At 46.4% G+C, this 19,199-nt stretch overlaps 1 protein-coding gene across 1 annotated transcript; it reads left to right on the top strand.

The window, feature by feature from the left end:
• The first annotated feature begins 16,884 nt into the window (after positions 1–16,884).
• LOC147679965 (uncharacterized) lies at positions 16,885–18,573 on the top strand. Its single transcript, XM_086944771.1, has one exon. It carries the CDS (start codon positions 16,885–16,887, stop codon positions 18,571–18,573), a length of 1,689 nt encoding a protein of 562 aa, XP_086800897.1.
• Positions 18,574–19,199: the final 626 nt, after the last annotated feature.

Consider the following 19,199-nt stretch of genomic DNA (forward strand, 5'->3'; position numbering starts at 1 on the left):
AAACTTAAATCTGATCCAACAAATGACATAAAAAAGAGAATCCAATCCATAACCACGCAAGGGTTAAATTCAGGCTTCATCAGTAAACAGGAATTTGACTACTTAAAAACCAAGCACCCCAGAATACCAACCATTTATACTCTGCCGAAAATCCATAAAAGAATGCAGAACCCCCCAGGTAGACCGATCATCTCAGGCTGTGGCTCTCTTCTTGAGCCTTTGTGTAAATTCATCGACACATTTTTGAAACCCATAGCTGAAGATACTGCAACTTACCTAAAGGACACAATGCAAACCATATTACTTATCGATGGCCGGAAACACGACCCCATGAAGAGTCTCCTTGCCACGATGGACATTCAATCACTATACACTAATATTCCCCAGAAACAAGCACTTACAGTCATTGAGTTCGTTCTCAATTCACGCCCAGCACCTCACCGCGTTCCAACAGAATTTATTATTGAACTCTTAAGGCTGGCTATGACTAAAAAATGTTTCACATTTTTGGGCAAGTTCTACATGCAAACAAAAGGAGTAGCAATGGGGGCCAGCTTTGCCCCCAATTTAGCTATTATCTTCATGGACGCATTTGAACAGGCAAATGTTCTTAACACAATCAATCCCTATCTGAACCATATAGGGTTATGGCGTCGCTATATTGATGACGTTCTAATCATATGGAATGGTAATGAAGATGAATTACAATCTTTTCATGAATGGTTGAACACACGTTCCCCTGACATTCAGTTCACTGTTGAGTTCGATAAATCCAAAATCAACTTCTTGGACATCACAATCAATGCTGACTCGGGTGCACTCTACACGGGACTATATCGAAAAAGCAGTGAACGTAATACGTTACTTCGATATAGCAGTCATCATCCCCGCAACCTCAGGGATAACCTCCCATTTGGGCAATTCCTGAGATTGCGGAGGAACTGCACCAAAAAGGAAGACTTCTTTAACGAGTCAGCAGGCCTCCTAGCACGGCTAGTAGAGAGAGGATACCCCCCCAGGTTGGTCAAACAGGCACGTAAACGTGCCTGGTACAACCATAGAGAACACCTACTGGAAGGTAGAGATACCCAAACACCAAAAGAAGAGAGAATAGTATGTGTAACCACCTACTCCACAAAAAGCAACAAGGTGAAAAAGATAATTAACACACACTGGCACATGATTGCGGATGAGCTGGGCAACGCACCGTTACCCCTACATGCTTTCAAAAAGGCAAAAAATATAAGAGATCATGTCGTGAAAGCACTTTTACCTAGTAGCATCACTCCAAGTCAAACCACCCTGTGGGGCATTCCACCTGTGACTGGCCATGTGAAGTGTGGAAATTGCAAAGCATGTCCACTTACTCAAGAGATAAAAACTTTCAAACATAACAATCAAACACATATATTGAAGGAACACAGTAACTGTAATTCGAGTGGAGTAATCTATGCGATTACCTGCCCATGTGGATTTGTTTATATTGGGCAAACTACTCAAAAGGTGAAATGTCGCATTTTACAGCATGTGAGCCGCATTAAATGTAAGACACAGGGTGCGCCACTGGTGGAGCATTTTGTGAAATTTGAACATAAACCCGACAGTTTACAATGGTGTGTCTTGGAAAAAGTGACACCTCACCCTAGAGGAGGAGACTTTAGTCATATACCTAGCCTCCGGGAATGCCGTTTTATACATCTTTTCGATACTATTAAACGAGGTTTAAACGAGTACGAGGAGATTAGCAAACAAGTGGCAATATTAAATAATAGATGAAGGCCCATCGTGTATTTTTTGAACTTTGTGCCCCTTGATTCTATTATTTTCGACCGCTCGGCCGAGTGAGTCTTTTCACTATGTTTAGTAACCCTTGAGCGCCTTATACGTCGACCTGACGTCATCGCGCTGCGTGTACTCCGAGGCTGGCACGTCTGTGTGAAACAAGCCGGTAAGCTAACGCTTCCTCGGCTAACTATGCCGCCGACCACTTAGAGAACCTTTCCCTCGTAGTCCCAAATACTTTTACAACCACTTTCATTGTGTCTCAATTTAGCGTGAACGTTTACCCCGCGGACACGGCACTGTTGTGTGATTGACAACCACGTATGCCCCGGTTTTGGCGAGTTGCTACCAACCTACAACCATTCGGTAAGCGACCGCCTTTCTTCCTTTTTTACCGCGAGAATCTCCTCCCTTATTACTACAACATTCACTGAGCTCCCCGTTGTGTTTTAATCTAGCACGTACAGTCTGAAATTAAACTTGGGGACACCGCCAACTCCCGTGAATACGTCGTTTGAGGGAGAAACTGGATTATTAGAGGTACTTTGATTTTACAATTGATGCACATGTAGTGCCTTCTATGAATGGAGTGATAGGTATACAGCTCTGGTAACACTGCTTCCCTGTATGTCCTTGTAGAACCAACAGATGCCAGTACGAATCTAGATCTTCAATCCATGGTGACACGCATACATGAACACTTGCAGGTATGACTATTACCCTTACTCACCCAGGTATCTGATCATATCAAAAAATAGACATGGTGGTAAAGATTCCCCTTATGTTTCTTCACAGTAACAAGCAAGTCTGCACATGAGAACAGCTTCTCCACTGTTTATCTTCACACCAAAACTGTAGCGTTGTCGGTCTACGACCAACAATTAGGTAAGCCTGTGCACCATCTAGGCTCTAGTGAATTAGTATATACTTGGTCACGTATTTGGGAATTAGTAACCTGAATACCCTTATGAATTATAGGAGTGCGACTGTGGCCATTCCCTTCACGTCCTTCGAGAAACATGAGGATTGTGAATTTCCCATGAAAGCAAATTGGGTAAGAATACACTAGAGGGCTGTGTACCTCTTTTGTAAATTTAAATCAATTCCATGCACCCACCTAAATGTGACCTTAATTTGTTTTAGGCTTACAGCGTTTTAGCCACGGTACAAAGGCCTTGCCTTTTACGTCCTGAGGAAGACCCGCAGGTCGAGGTCCCCAGTTACCCTAGTACCCCAAGACGGGTCGAAACGTCGACGCTCTCCCTTTCATTGACCAGGACCACTACTTCCCCGAACATTATACATGCTAGTCAAGACTGTATAATTGTTTTTAAAAATTGGATGAATACTAATTGTGGCCTGTTTATTTAACACGTTGGATAAAAACCAGCTTTTTTCTTGATTTACCAAAATTTTATGTCACTTTTCCGTTGAGGCTTACACCCTTTTTCTTTAAAACCACTACCTTCTCCCTCTTTTTTCTGGCACCCTTATAGAAGCACTAGCTCTTTCCTTTACCGTTCGCTGTGAATATTGTACAAATGTATATAAATAAATGTTTCGCTGTATTTGGAGTATTCCATTAAAACTCCTTCTTGTAAATAGTTGTGTTAGGTGGTTGCTTTTCTAATGGAATGAACATCTTATGATTTAATCATTTTGGAGGTAAATAGCTTCAATCCTCATTCTAATTTATGAAGTGATAAACTGTGAGCATATGATTGATTGATCCAACCAATAAGTGCGGGTTGGGCCATTGTTTTTGATAATACTGACTACCCGGGTCCAACAACCGTTGTGGGTTACCCCATTTTCTATAATGGTGTCGGGAGGTGAGCATTAAGTCCTGGGTGCGCAGTGGCTGGCAAGACTGGTTAGGGAACCTGGGGCCCGGGGTGCTGCAGGCACACAGGATCACAGGCAACACCACTCACAGCAATGCCGTTGGGCTCATGGCGGGGTGAGAGGTGCCGCCATGATAGAGATGTAGGGCATTCTGGAACAGAACCACGCCCAGAGCTACGTGCTTTTTATTCACTCCCCCATGCTGGCCTAGCATACACTGGGCTAGCCCACTCCACACACGCTTCCAGGGGGGGACATAACAAGCTACATTTCCGTGATCTTCCCCACTGGCTGGGGTGACATGGTTGCATCCACTGTCCACTACACTCCAAACACCAGGGAGTATGCCGACATGGAGATGGCATTGTGTACATCCTCATTCATCTGTCACTTGCCTCCTTCACACATGCCTGGTCCCCACCTCTTCCCACAATCGTGTGGCTGAGGTGCCATGCCTCAGATGGCTTATGTGCATGGCTGGCCCAGGTTCCCATAGAATATTGTGCTGTTGTGTCTGGTGGGTGGGCATGTTGTTTGGCATGTTGTATGTGAGTTTGTCACATGTGCATTCCCAGTGTTGTAAGTTGCATTATTGTGGAGTTAAGGCATGTGGTGTGTTCATTTTGGTACTTGCCAACGAGCAGAGCATTTCCGTAGGTGCCATCCTGATAGCTCAGGTTGATGATGGACTGTCGAAAGATGTAGGAATCCTGCACACTGCCTGGGTGGTTGGCGTCAATGTTGGTAGAGATTCCCCGGTGGTCCACTATTGCCTGCACATTGATGGAATATGTGTTCTTTTTGTTGCGGTTATTGTGTGCCGTGTTGCCAGGGGACACAAGTAGGACATGTGTGCAGTCAATTGCCCCCAACGCGTGTGGGAACCCAGCTATGGCGTAGACGTCTTGCTTGGTCTTCAGCTGTTCCTGCGCAGTGTCAGGGGAATATCGATAGTGCGGTACCAAGGTGATTAGTCATCCACGACTGTTGTGAGGAACTTGGATTGGGTTGGGTGTGAGACTCATCCCACTCTGGCAGTTGTTGGTTGGAAGGTACCAGAGGCCAACACGTGCAGCACGGACAGCAGCTTTCTCTGAGATGGGATGTTGGTTGTCCGCTGTGTTGGTACCGTCAGCCTGTGGGCAATGGTGGTCAGGATATGGAGGATGGTTGTCCCTTTGAGCCTGTAGTGGGCAATGACATTCTCTGGTGTTGGGTCTTTGAGGTTGGTGCATTTTCAGGGGGTCGCTGTCTTTGTCTGCGCTACCTCAGTGTTGGTCTGGGGGTGGGGAAGTGGGGATCCTGGAGGGGGGGCGGGTCCTGTGGGTGGTGTTGGTGTGTGTTGTGGCCCTCTTGGATGCCCGGCTTGCATGATCAGTGGCTCCATGGCATCCGTTGCCCTTCAGGTGTGGCTGTGGGCTGGGCTCCCTTTTCTGGTGCAGACTGTCACCCAACTTACGCAGGTGTTAATTTCCTGCTGATAACGTGCCTTATCGCCTATTTTGGGTTCTCATTGTCGATCTGCCTGGTCGTTTAGAATGTTGCAGAGTGGTTTTGTCGCGCCTTTTTGCACCGGAATGCCTACTCTGCATCTAATTAGCGATAGTTTCCGGGGTAATCTGAGGAGATGTTTTCGGCAGCTGCTATCGTGGAAAAACTAGTGATATGGGCTGATAGCATCAGCTTGTGAATGGGGCGATAGGTCCTTGAGAATATGCCCCATTATGTCCAGTGGAATTTTTTAGCACCACTGGCTAATTAACTACGCTACCTAATCTGGCGCATTTTGTAATATTATTACTTCATTATTTTCTCATTTTTACCCATGTTAACACTTCCATCGCTATGGTTCCACATCATTGGGCCAGGTTTAACACCCAAATGCGGCAATATGCTACTGAAACACAACCAGTTAACCTTTGGAATAAGCCTACTGCTGTACGCCAATACATGTTGTTGCTTATTTAATAACTTTTCATCTCCTTGAGCTAGAAACAACTTTTGTAACAGATGGTGGAATATGTGGCAAATGCAAGAATTCCATATTTGTATCGAAAACTTTGCGGCTGCAGAATCACCAAATTCCAGTGGCTCTGCCTATATTTCTGTGTCAATGCAAATAAACTAATTACACAGAGTAGCACTTATTTCAACACACTGGTCATTTTTTTATAAAGGTCCACGATGGGAAGTGGCATTAGGCATGCAAACATTCCCATTCAGAGGTGGACTTCTGTCTACAAAAATGTGAGATTTCCTGACATGCCTAAGATACTCGTGTATAGTTACTAAGGTTTGCATGCATGGGAGTTTGTCAACTTTTATAGTGCATGGAAAATCATTGCTATAGCTTGCTTTGTGTTGTAGTATGCGCGCACCAGCACGAAACCTTTTTGATCATACCTCTGAGCAATGTGGCATTTTTTCAACATCGTTGTGGGCCAATCCACCGCTGCTCTTAGTTGATAGTTTAACTCTGTGGGTCTTAACAGCTTTGGGTTTATTTTTGCAACGCAAAGGGGTGTTAGAGTAGCCCAGAATTCTCGAGAGTAAATTGTGTGGTAGCTGGAACATAAACCACTGGACTAGACCCGGGTGTAAACGTAGAACTATCCCTGCTAACACGGTCTGATTAAGATCACAATTAGGTCCAAGCACTTCCAAAAAGTGGCCCACAATAATGGATCGTGCATCACTATTTGTTTGGTGTCATTAGCCTCCTTTTTGGTGAAATGTTTGATAAATTAGGCATTTTGAAGCCAATAAAACCAGTAACATTGTTGAAAACGAATCGCACTGCATAGCTGACATCTTCTTTGCTACCTCACTAGCAGACATACTATCCCCCCTTAAAATACGGTACTCCAACCTAATAGTGTTAGGTGATTTTAATATTCATTTCAATGACCCCAGCTGCCACATAGCCAGTATTCTACGGGTGATCTAGAAAGTTTATCGCTTTATCAGCAAGTATCTACTCCCACACATACATTGGGTCATATTTTTGACCCTCTATTTTCCAGTATGAGAGCAATGGAAGTCCGTATGCCTATTACATTAGTGTGGTCAGGTCGCTTGCCAATCTCACTTGCTGCCAGGACACCAGTGATCCCTATTCCTTTCCCAATATGATCCTGTAAATGGTCTAAAGTCACCCTGAAAGACTCAAGCGGGGTTTGGAACTAATAGCTGGACCCTGGATCATAATGTTCATAAAGTTAGTGTCCAGCTGAATAGCTGGTTAAGAGAGGCTCTGTCTTGACCAGATTGCGTCCTGGTGAAACAAGCTGCCTGGAGACAAAATTGAGAGAGCGCAAACTGACCTAAATGTAGAAGTACATCATACTTACACGTAGTAAGCACAAGTCATGAAGAGAAATGCCATGAGTGCTGGTAGTAACTACATCTATATTCTGAAATGTGTAGTTAATGTAGAGATTTAAGTAGAAGTGGAACTAATGCAGAAATGTGTGAAACTATATGATTTTATTAGACGTGATTATTCCTGAATCCATGTCGTGTAGCTGCTAAAATGTAAGATGGCATACGGTTAAACGTAGAACGTGGTAGGCCTTAGGGCCAGAGCTAGAAGGGAGGGGGAGGGTGGTTTATTTCACGACATGGATTGCACTAATGTTTTAGTAATAACGTTAATAGGCCATGATTTATAGATGTGTTTACCGAATAATAGAATAGGAGTACTAACATGCTATTAATTAAGGAAGAAGTTGAATGCTATAATCATTATGAGAAATGCTGTAGGCCTGAATTGTTTAAACAGTGATTTACACATATTGGTCTGGGCCGAGGAATGTTGCAAACTTAGTTGGAAGTCTATGAGAATTGGGGTTTTGGCTGCCGATGTCTGTCTGCAAGAGAAAGGGGGGGATCCAATTATAATTGAATGAATAGAAGTTTGTTCTAGAGACGGACCAGACATGGAGGAGGGTTCCGGAATGTTTTAAGGGGTATCAGCGGGCCGGAGAAGAGTCTGAGAAGCAAGGTCAACTCTAAACGCACGAAGCCTCATCATGGAAAAAGCCAGAAGCTACACCACGTGAGGGGCGTCTCACGAGGGGCGTCCCAAATGTTGTTATGTTTTTGCATTAGGGACAGCACCCCTGGGTGGAGTGAGAGCAGATGCCTGAGGACCCTTTAGAGAGCGGATGGGTAGGCAGAGAGGGGTAATGACTGGAGAACTATAGGTTTTCACCAAGAGCTTGAGAGTGGGTGACTTCCCTTGGGGGTCATTCACTGCTGACACCTTTTGATAGGTTGGGACCTGGTTAAGTAGGGATACCATCTAGAGCAGGGTAGGGACAGCCTAACCTGTATTTTCCCTCTGGCTGTAAATGACTGAGAGATCACAATACGTGTCTATGCTAATAGCCCTTTTATTTTTAGAATTGGTTCTTGTAGTTTCCGTTGCTCGTCTGAGGGCTTTCAGAGAGCACATGTATGTAGTTGGGCCTGTTTATCTTGTGAATCTCATTCTGAGATGCCTGTATCTTCAACTTATATTGACTTTATAATAAATCTTTGAAAGCTAGAAGTTGTTTGTGATCCTTTGGGCGGAGTCCTTTATTGGGTGAACTAACTTGGTAAGAGATGCACTTTCTTCCCTCAATGACAGGCAATAAAGGTTCAGTCGACCAGACCGGGGTTTTAGATCAATAGTGATAAGGTATCGATCAAAATCTCGCCCTTCCAGTTGGTAGCTATAGAGGATGGTTGCCTTCTTGAGGAAGGTGATCTAGGCCAGGTTAGATTACCCCAAGGCCCCTAGAGATCGATGATCGGAAGAACCGCCCGCCGAAGAAGGACCGGATGACGTGAGACAGAAAAAGCAGCAGTATCGGTCGAGAGTGAGTATAAAGGGTCATGCGTGCTAGATTGCGGTGTTTTTGTATTGTATCTATGTTGTAATGTCTGGCGGAGTTGAATGCCTGTAGAGAGACTGTGGAACAGGTTGTGAGCGCGCGCAACCGGTGAAAATCTTAAGTTCAAGGAGAGCTTAAGTGGTTCGGGTGTATCGGACACCCAGAGTAATTGTCAACTAGTGTGGAGGGGGTCATGAGGTACCATTGATCACCCGAAGGACCAGATAGGGGGAACGTAAGAGTGAGTGCGTGAGTAACGGACGCTGGTCGGAAGTTACTGTGTGTGTAAAGGACCTATCAGAGAGACGATAGACATCTCGTCAGTTGTGTTGACAATTACAAATAGACTGTGGACGTACAGTCGAGGGAAGTGACCGCTTGGTCGGAAGTAGTCATTTTTCGGTGTATGAATGGGACGCGTGCATGACCGCGAAGAGAGCTGAGAAAGGAGGGGTGCTGCTGCGAAGCGGAGACTAGTGACGTCAGAAAGTGCCGCGCTGGGATTGGCCGGCCGGTGAAAGACCGCGCTGCGATAGGCCAGCTAGCAAAGCCGCGCTAGGATTGGTGGATTGTCATCAGGAAGTAAACAAAGTATTCAAGCTGGAAATCGTGCGCATAATCATGAAGTGTTTTAAATGGTTAAGAGCGCTGTTTAAAAGAGAGAGGCGGAGATCTTATGAAGGGGAAGAAGCCCCGCCGGAGGGTACGCCGGCTTATTATATGGCGGCAAATGTTGGGCTGCACACAATTCTGTGGATCTCAGAGTGGAGTAAGATTACAGACGGAAATGAGGAACTGACGTTCCCAAAGTACGGGACGTTCAGATTAGAGGTGTTACACCGATTAAAAGCAATTATGACCGCAACGAGACCCTTGCCTAGACCGACCCAGTTTGAAGCCCTTAATGCATGGATTAGGGCAGCGCATGAAAAGAACATGAACAGACGACAAGAAAGGGTGAAATGATCGGTAAGGGTAGTACAAGATGCAAAGTGGGATGCGGATGCTAAAAGATGGAGAGTGCATAACATGGAAGTAAATAAATTGTATCCAGTGTTAGAGATGCCCGGGAACAAAAGCCCCCTAGAAGAAGATGATGAGAGCGAGACAGAGGACAGCTTGATAAACAGATTATTGACAGACAGGTCACCCCCGTATAACAGAGCAGGGGGAGATGTCGAGAATAGTGAGATAGGGGGGGGCAATGCAGGAGAGCATGGGCCGCTTCCCAGTCCCGATTGGGATCCCGCTGCGAAGAAAGAACTGTCCCAGCCTAGCCAAGTGCAGCAGGTAGTCGGGAGGTTTGTGGTGCAAAGGGCGCCAGAAACGGAGTGTGCCACATCCTACGCATTACCCGATGCACTACAGGTACCTGTTACCATAGGTCCTATAGTATCGATATATGACCCAGAGAGGGTTAGAAGGGAGGAACGGGTACGGAGGGACAGAGAAAGAGCAGAAATGGCAAGGAGGAATGATACGATCAACTCCCCAAGCCTGTTGCCGATACCAAAAGAGTGGAGCACCCCAGTACACACAGCAGGAGATCCAGGGGGCCATAGATGGCCAGAGGATATGAGGGGATCAGGACGGAAATCCTTTCAGGAGCTAAACGAGTACATGAAGAAGTGGGATGAGGCAGTTGAGGCTCACAAGAGCATCATAGCTGTGGAAGCTGGAAGAGAAAGTCAGGATAGCAGAGCCCGGACTCACTGCGGGGCTGAGGAGAGCAGCCCGGAGTGGGACGGGAGGGAGAACGATAGTAGGGGAGTCACCCATTGGGCCCGGAGTGGAGGTAGATCAGGCCTAGAAAACGGGGGCCCAGAAAACGGGGGGGTGTCTCGCCCAAAACATAACGAAGGAGACCGAAGGACTCGAGAGTATAGAGACAGCTTTAAGTGTATTCACTGTGTGCCCGGCAACAGAGAACAGAATGGGAGTTGCGAGAGGTCGCACCATAGTCCCTGTGATGACGGCCATGAGCGAAGTCCAGGGAATATGGGGAACCAGGAAGGATCGTATCAGATACTGAGTGATACTAGACCGAGAGAGAATGGAGACCGGAGAGAGGATAGCAGAGAGGCATGCTGCGAAAGGAGAGAAGAGAGAGAGAATGGGCAAAGTAAGATTGGGGGTAACAGGCCAGTATTCCATCACCTTCCAAGATCGGATGGCAGAGCATGGGACCTAGAAAGGTGGGAGCAAGGGAGAGTACTCCTTAACTCTCCCGAACCCAAACGTAGGGCCCGGAGTTGGGATGGGAGAGAAACCTGTGAACCTCCCTCGAAAGAGATATTGCGAGCGGAGATAAAAGCCAAAAGACTCGATGTCTCCAGCTTAAGGTCAGATCTGGATGACATGGTAGATGGTACCCTGCCCTTAGAAAGAATGGAAATGTATGAGCAGGATGAAATTCTGTTCATGGCAAAGGACGTAACTCGAAAGGCGAGAGCAATTCATGAGAAATTAGTGGAACTAGCAGGCAAATATATGGTGGACCTGTCAAGGACCAAAGCATTACAGGGTAACCACAGGCTACATTACACAGATCGAGACCTAGATGAGAGGAGAACCATCGGATTGAAAACACACATAAGGGAGCTGATCACGGGAATAAGGACATGGAGGGCCCTAGATAAGTGGGAGGAGAGGTGGTCCAAGAAAGGGACCGTCAGGAGAAGCACGCTTGGGACGACACCAGGAAGACAGCAGGGAGTAGAGGCATACCCTTTGAGGGAAGTTGCAAATGGGACCTATGTCCACGTCCCTTGGAGTAGGGGAGATTTAGCTGCTTTTACCACTTCCTTCCCGAAATTGCGGGAAAACCCAGTGGAGTGGTACAAGCAAGTTGAGAGATTCGTAAAAATCTCAAAGGTCCTATGGATAGATCTGAACACGCTGTTTGACATTGTAGTGCCTGGAGATTTGTGGACGGCATGCAAGGTTAGCGCTGAGTGGCCCATAACTGAGCCAGAGAGAGATGCTAAGACTAATGGGCCGTCTGAGATTGTAATGGCAAAATTCGAGAGAGTAATGACTTGGCTGAAAGATAAAGTGCCAATGCAAGACATAGATTGGGTCAAAATAGACCGAACAAGACAGGAACCCAAAGAGACAGTCCACGAATACTATGAGAGATTGCTGAAGGCGTTTAAACAGTATAGCGGTCTGGATGTAATGGATCCAAAGGACATAGGGCAATTTGTGTCCAAGTTCGTCTTGGGCCTGAGACCGGATATTAGTTTAATGATTCAGCAACACTTGATTTGTTGGCAAAATAAGCCCTTAGATGAAATACTGAGATATGCCAGGTATTGCTGTGATGAAATAGACTCCAAGGCTAAGAAACTAAAGGAGAAACTGATGGTGGTACAGATGCAGGCAGCAGGGAAGGGGGGACAGCAGCAACAGCAACCAGGAACAGGTACTGGGGGAAAGAAACAGTACAGTCAGAACAAGGGCAATGAGGAGAACTCCACCTTTAGACCCAGGATAGATATAGCTGCCTTAAAGAAAACGACTAGGTGCCACCAGTGTAACGAGGTGGGGCATTGGAAACGCGAGTGTCCCTATAATGTTGAGATAGGAGAACAAGAGGTAGAGGAGGAAGAGACCCAGAGTGCACCTACGAGAGGGGTAACACAATACCAAGGAAAGGTGCTCAAAGGGGGGGGCCCTCCTCCCCGAGCCCAGTTCCCGCAGGCACCCAGAGTAGGGACTATGGGTAAGACATATAGACAGATGCCCCTGTTTGTCGGAGGAGAGGAATGCTATTATGTGGACCCACTAACGGGACAGAGAGTGGAAAGAGATGACTGCACTCTCGGGGCAGCTTTAGAGGTGGACCAGAGGGGACCCTATGTTGAGGCCGAAGTGGCAGGGTTCCCCACGACATTTTTAGTGGACACAGGAGCCACTCGATCCACGATCAGATCAGCCGCAGTTCCAGGCCTGCCCATGTCTGGAGAGACCATACAAGTAGTGGGGGTCGCTAACAGGAGAATGACCAGCCCACTGACCGAGCCCGTGCAGGTGAAAATAGGGAAGTACAGTGATGAGCACCAGTTTGTGGTTTGTGATTCTAGTCCTGTATGTCTGCTAGGAAGAGACCTTTTGTGCAAACTAAATTGCACCATATACTGCACACCACAGGGAGTGGAGGTATTGACTAATGACGATGATGCTGACTTTAAAGTCGCAAATTCCAGAATATGTGTGGAGCTGTATCCCACTCTGACAGTAGATGAGCTCCCCTGGGATCTGAGAGAGACAGTGTCCCCAGAAGTGTGGGATTTCACTGGGGAAGAGATTGGGTTGGTGAAAGGAGTAGACCCAGTGAAAATTGTAGTGAAACCTCATGCTGAGTTTCCAAGAACACCTCAGTATAAATTGACTCCAGAAACGATTGCAGGCATAAAACCCGTGATTGAGTCCATGATTAAGCAGGGAATACTGAAGGAAATCGTGGGTAGTCCATGTAACTCCCCGATTATGGGTTTGCAGAAACCAAATGGGAAATTCCGGATAGTGCAGGACCTCAGAAAGATTAATAACATAGTCGTTTCATGTTGTCCAGTGGTACCGAATCCATCAGTGATACTGTTTCAGATACCGTTCCAAGCAGAATGGTTCACTGTAATTGATCTTTGCCAGGCTTTCTTTTCGATCCCTTTGGACGAAGAGAGCCATTTTCTTTTCGCATTTAAGCTGGAAGGTCGCGTCCTAACATGGTGTCGTATTCCTCAGGGGTATACAGAGAGCCCATCGATCTTCAACCAGCTGCTGAAGAAAAATCTTGAAAGTCTAGTGCTGCCCCAGAGGTCAGTTCTGGTCCAGTACATAGACGACCTTCTTGTGGCGTCAGAAACAGAGGAAGCTTGCAGGGAAGACTCTATTGCGTTGTTAAATCACCTAGCTGAAAATGGGCATAAGGTGTCCCCGGGAAAATTGCAGTACTGCCTGACAGAGGTGCAGTACTTGGGACACAGAATTGAGAAAGGTAAACGAAAAGTGTCACCAGACAGGATAGAGGCCATCATGAAGATGAATGCGCCTAAAACACAGAGAGAAGTCAGGATGTTCCTAGGGATGGTGGGATATTGCCGACAGTGGATTGCAAACTTTTCACTAAAAGCAAAACCCTTGCAAAAACTGACGCACAAGGAGGTGAGTGATCCGGTACCATGGGACAAAGACTGTTTGATGGCGTTCCTACAGCTGAGAGAGGACTTGTGTCGTGCTCCGGCTCTGGGAATGCCAGATTACGATAAACCATTCTTGCTCTACTGTTGTGAGAGAGAGGGTTGCGCGCTGTCTGTGTTAGTCCAAATTCATGGGAATGCCCGTAGACCAGTCGCTTATTTCTCGGCTACTTTAGACCCAGTAGCCGCAGCGTTGCCGGATGTCTCAAATCCGTTGCCGCAACAGGTGTCAGCATTGAGAGGTGTGAAAATATATTCATGGGGCATCCGTTAGAGGTGCATGTGCCCCATTCTGTTGAATTATTGATGACCAGGACCAAAACACAGCATCTGACAAACAGCAGGCTCACGCGCTATGAGCAAGTCATTCTTGCTGCAGAGAACGTGACCCTCAGGAGATGCTCTGTTTTAAATCCTGCTACCTTGATGCCGCTTCCAAATGATATTGAGGATGATGATGAATGTACAGACCATGACTGCCTCGATGTGACTGAACTATGCACCAAACCAAGACCCGACATCGTAGATGAGCCACTGACTGACCCAGACGAAATTTTCTTTGTCGATGGCTCATGTGTAAGAGACGAAGTTGGGCAGTTGAGAGCAGCTTACGCTGTTTGTACAATTACTGGAGTTGTGGAAGCTGGATGCCTGGAAGGAGTACACTCCGCTCAGGTGGCCGAGATTATTGCCCTGACGCGTGCCTGCCTGGCAAGCAATCAAATCCGAGTCACCATATACACTGACAGTCAATATGGTTACGGGGTAGTTCATGATTACGGGCAGTTGTGGTCTCAAAGAGGTTTCATGACCTCTTCAGGCTCTCCCATTCGCAATGGAGAGTTTGTGCGCCTGTTGTTAGAGGCGTTGCAATGTCCAGCAGGTATCGCGGTTGTGAAGTGCACCGCACATACCAGAAATATGGACTTCGTGTCACAAGGCAATAGATATGCCGACGAAGTCGCGCGGTATTGCGCGGAAACAGGGTACTCTTTCACAGAGGTGGAAGTGGGTGGAATAAATGTAAGGACTGAATTAGCCATGATATTAGAAACTGTTGATACTTGGGACAAATTGAAAGACATGCAAGAAAATGCTCCTGATTGTGAAAAAGAAACATGGCAAAAAGCAGGATGCGTGGTGGGTGAGGCCCATTTCTGGGTCTCAGCAGATGGCAGAGCAGTGTTGCCCAATGAGATGGTGAGCCCAATGGCCAGACACATACATGGTCCTGTCCACTTAGGAAGAGATGCTATGCTGAGAGTGTTTAGACAGACCTGGTACAACCCTAAGTTCAGAGTAGCAGCTGAAGCAGTGTGCCAGCGTTGTGTGACGTGTCAGCAGTTGAATGTAGGGAAAAAGACACCAGTTGCACTGAGCCACATAGGGAGGTCAGGAGGTCCATTCAATCGAATGCAGATAGATTTTATTGAAATGCCAAGGTGCAACCGCCTCCGCTATGTCCTGGTGGTTGTTTGCGTATTCTCCAGATGGGTTGAGGCATACCCTACACGTAGGTGCGACACCCTCACAGTAGCCAAGTTACTGCTTAGGGAGCTTATCCCGCGCTTCGGGGTGCCGGCCTCTTTGGAATCAGATAGGGGAACGCATTTCAACAGCGAGCTTGTGAAGATGATTTGTGCGGCTCTAAATATAGATCAGAAATTGCATTGCAGTTACCGACCAGAAGCCTCAGGAATTGTGGAGCAGATCAATGGCACCATCAAGGCCAGAATCGCAAAAGTGTGTTCATCAACATCCTTGAGTTGGCCTGACGCTTTGCCATTGGTCCTTATGAGCCTCCGTAGTACCCCAGACAGAAGAACGGGGCTGTCACCACATGAGGTGTTAATGGGGAGAGCAATGAGGTTACCATCTGTCCCAACTACTGCACTGTTAAATATCACAGATGATATGATCCTGGACTATTGTAAGGGGCTGTCTGACGCCATTGATTCTGTGTCCCTTCAGGTGCAGGCTGCCAAGGTTCCATCGTGCCAGGACCCGTGTCATGACCTGTTGCCTGGGGACTGGGTCCTGGTGAAAAAACACGTGAGAAGAAGCTGCCTGGATGTTCGTTGGCGTGGGCCTTTCCAGATCATCCTGATCACAAACACGGCTGTGAAGGTGGGAGGCCTGCCCAATTGGATCCACGCGTCACATACGCGGAGGGTTCCAGCACCTCTGGAAGAAACAGCTCCTCTCTCGGATAGACGTCCAGCTGCGGACCGAGAAGCCATAGAGGGGGCTAGCCAAGCTGTAGAGGTGCCAGTGGAAGCAGGGAACGAGTCTGACCAAGCTGAGGACGGTCAGTACAGCAGCGAAACAGACGACGCTACTGAGGGAGAAAGTAGCTGGGAGTACGAGTCAGACACTGACAGGTCTGACAGAGAGCGGGAACAAACCAGAAGAAGAAGGAGTAGAAGGGTACGTGGAGAAGCTGATTGGCCGCAAAGAAGGAGCTCTAGCCTGAGGTCAACTCCGGAGAGAACCCTTCCTCCGATATCAGAAGACTCAGACCAGGAAGAAGGTGCTCAGGGCGCTGAAGCACCGGACTTGAGGAGGTCAAGAAGAGTGCGTGTGCCTAACAGAAGATACTCCACCCCTGAGTGGACATATCTGGCGACAAATGTCTTCGAAACCGGAGACAGGGAGGATCCGAGCGGTGGTAGTGTCCAGTTCTGAGCCCATCGTCACAGTGGAAATAAGACTGTTAGTACCCGGAGTCGAACAAGAAGGGTCACTGACATTCATGCTCCCCCGTCCTCCCCGCCTCAGCAAGTTAAAGCACATGTTTCTCACAGAATTGCAATTCCCCGATTTTGGTACAAAAATAACAGCCCATGAAGAGCACAATCTTCGTTTGGAAATATTGAACTTTGCTGTCGAAGCTGCAGGCGACCGCCTGATAGTTGATGCTTAAAGGACTTTGTAAATAAGCGTGAAGAAAAGAAGATTACCTAGCGCCCAGGAAGCAGAGAATCTTAGGGACTTTCCCTGAGTTGATGGAGAAGGGCTAGGGTTGTCTATATTGAACTGTTAAAGGACTTTTGCGAAGAAGGTTGTCAGCTTCCAGTTGTGTGGTTCTAAAGGCAAGAAGAGCAAAAGAGACTGTAAAGGAACGAAAAGAAAAGAACTCTGTGCTGAGTTACGAGAGAGCCATACTGTCTGACGAAATGGAGGCCGGCACCCAGAACCGCAGAGCTAAATGTATAATAGGCACACTAATAGTAGGAGTGATAATATTAATAGCTTTAGTGGTAACTGTTTCCTATGTAGAGGGACGTGATGAGGAGGCAAAGGTAACCGATGTGAAATCTGTAGAGACACTTACCCCCACCGTTGCTGGGGAGAAAAGGGAAAACACTCGAGAAAAAGCGTTATTAGCTGCAGAAGCCCGCAGGTTACATGTAGATGAGTCCCAAGGTGACTTTAGGTCAAATGTTTATGCTAAACTTCTATATGAATACGTGGATGCCATGGAGGTTAAGGACTGCTATGTTTGCATGCAGTTGCCGGCGTCTGTAGATGAAGGCATTCGATATCATCACCTCCCGCTGACATATGGCATTACATGTAGCTTGTTGCTTAGTATATTTTATGGGAGAGATAGTTTTGAATACTATTTCTCCAATTATGATGCAGTGTTACCAGAAGTCCCAAATTATAAACAAATGAATAAATGGGACTACTGGAAAAGTGAAGACAGGTTGGCAAAGTTTTTCATTCCTTGGATTACCTTAGATACTTCACATGCCCGTAGAAATAATCTGACATGCAAGGTGTCAGAAGTCGAGAAGAAGTTCATAGGGCAGGTGGATGATCGAAATAGGAGACAAAGGATTTTGAAAAAATCAGGACAATGGAAAACAGATTGGACCGAAGAAGAGAAGGCACACAAGAGAAAGGGTAGTAGTGGTCCGATAGCTTTGGATAAAACGCAGAGAGGAAAGTTATGTCTTCACAGAGCCAAAACGTATTATGAAAATGTATACGTGGGAGAAGTTAGCTGTGAACATGCTTTCAATTTAGAGTACTATACTAAGGACTTCCTGAAGGGAATGCAAGTGATTCCAAATGTATATTTTGTATGTGGAAGAAATGCCTATGTGAGGCTACCTGACAACTGGTATGGCTCATGTTACTTGGCAATTATCTTCCCCAAAATATATCATGCCCAAGACTTAGAGATCATCGAGGGCAAGACATCATCGAGAGGAAGGAGAGATGTAGGAGATGTAGAAATGGTTGGAGATGTCTTTGGAGCTGTGTTCCCTCTTTTGGGACTGATCCTTAATGATGTAAAAATTAGACGACTAGCAACAGTCGTAGACAGGTTGTCTGCCAGCACTGCTCAGTCCCTAATGCTGGTAGAAGGAGAGATGCAATCGATAAGGGCTATGGTTCTCCAGAACCGTCTTGCTTTAGACGTCCTATTAGCAAAAGAGGGCGGAGTCTGTAAGGCTTTGAAGGTCCAGGAATGTTGTACTTACATTCCAGACAATTCGAAGCCCCTTGAGAAAGTTATTAGGAACATAACTGATATTCACAAGGAGATAGAAGACCTGAGTAGAGAAAATGTCTGGGAAAAGGTGGGCCATGGAATGAGTGAAGCTGGAAGTTGGCTCACCACCTTAGGCAACAGCTTTGTGTGGTCTATCCTAAAACCTATCATCATAATATTGATCTGTGGGATCGTGTTATGGGGATTGGTGAGGGTATTCAAATGGTACCGAGCAAGAAGGTCAGAGAGAGCCCAGAGAGAACAGCTGCAGAGATTGGCTGCCATACAAGATAGTCAGTACAGGAGTCTGAGGGCTCTGGAATCGCAGAAACGAGTTATGCTAGCAATCACTGCAGTTTAAATGTTAATGATGACCCCGAGAGGTCATCAAAGGGGGGAACTGAGAGAGCGCAAACTGACCTAAATGTAGAAGTACATCATACTTACGTAAGCACAAGTCATGAAGAGAAATGCCATGAGTGCTGGTAGTAACTACATCTATATTCTGAAATGTGTAGTTAATGTAGAGATTTAAGTAGAAGTGGAACTAATGCAGAAATGTGTGAAACTATATGATTTTATTAGACGTGATTATTCCTGAATCCATGTCGTGTAGCTGCTAAAATGTAAGATGGCATACGGTTAAACGTAGAACGTGGTAGGCCTTAGGGCCAGAGCTAGAAGGGAGGGGGAGGGTGGTTTATTTCACGACATGGATTGCACTAATGTTTTAGTAATAACGTTAATAGGCCATGATTTATAGATGTGTTTACCGAATAATAGAATAGGAGTACTAACATGCTATTAATTAAGGAAGAAGTTGAATGCTATAATCATTATGAGAAATGCTGTAGGCCTGAATTGTTTAAACAGTGATTTACACATATTGGTCTGGGCCGAGGAATGTTGCAAACTTAGTTGGAAGTCTATGAGAATTGGGGTTTTGGCTGCCGATGTCTGTCTGCAAGAGAAAGGGGGGGATCCAAT

The sequence above is a fragment of the Lissotriton vulgaris genome, chromosome 11 (genome assembly GCF_964263255.1).
Source record: "Lissotriton vulgaris chromosome 11, aLisVul1.2, whole genome shotgun sequence".
Lineage (NCBI taxonomy): Eukaryota > Metazoa > Chordata > Amphibia > Caudata > Salamandridae > Lissotriton > Lissotriton vulgaris.

Excerpts from the sequence above, each read along its gene's own strand:
- LOC147679965 (XM_086944771.1), top strand. The coding sequence starts at position 16,885 with ATGGAGGCCGGCACCCAGAACCGCAGAGCTAAATGTATAATAGGCACA.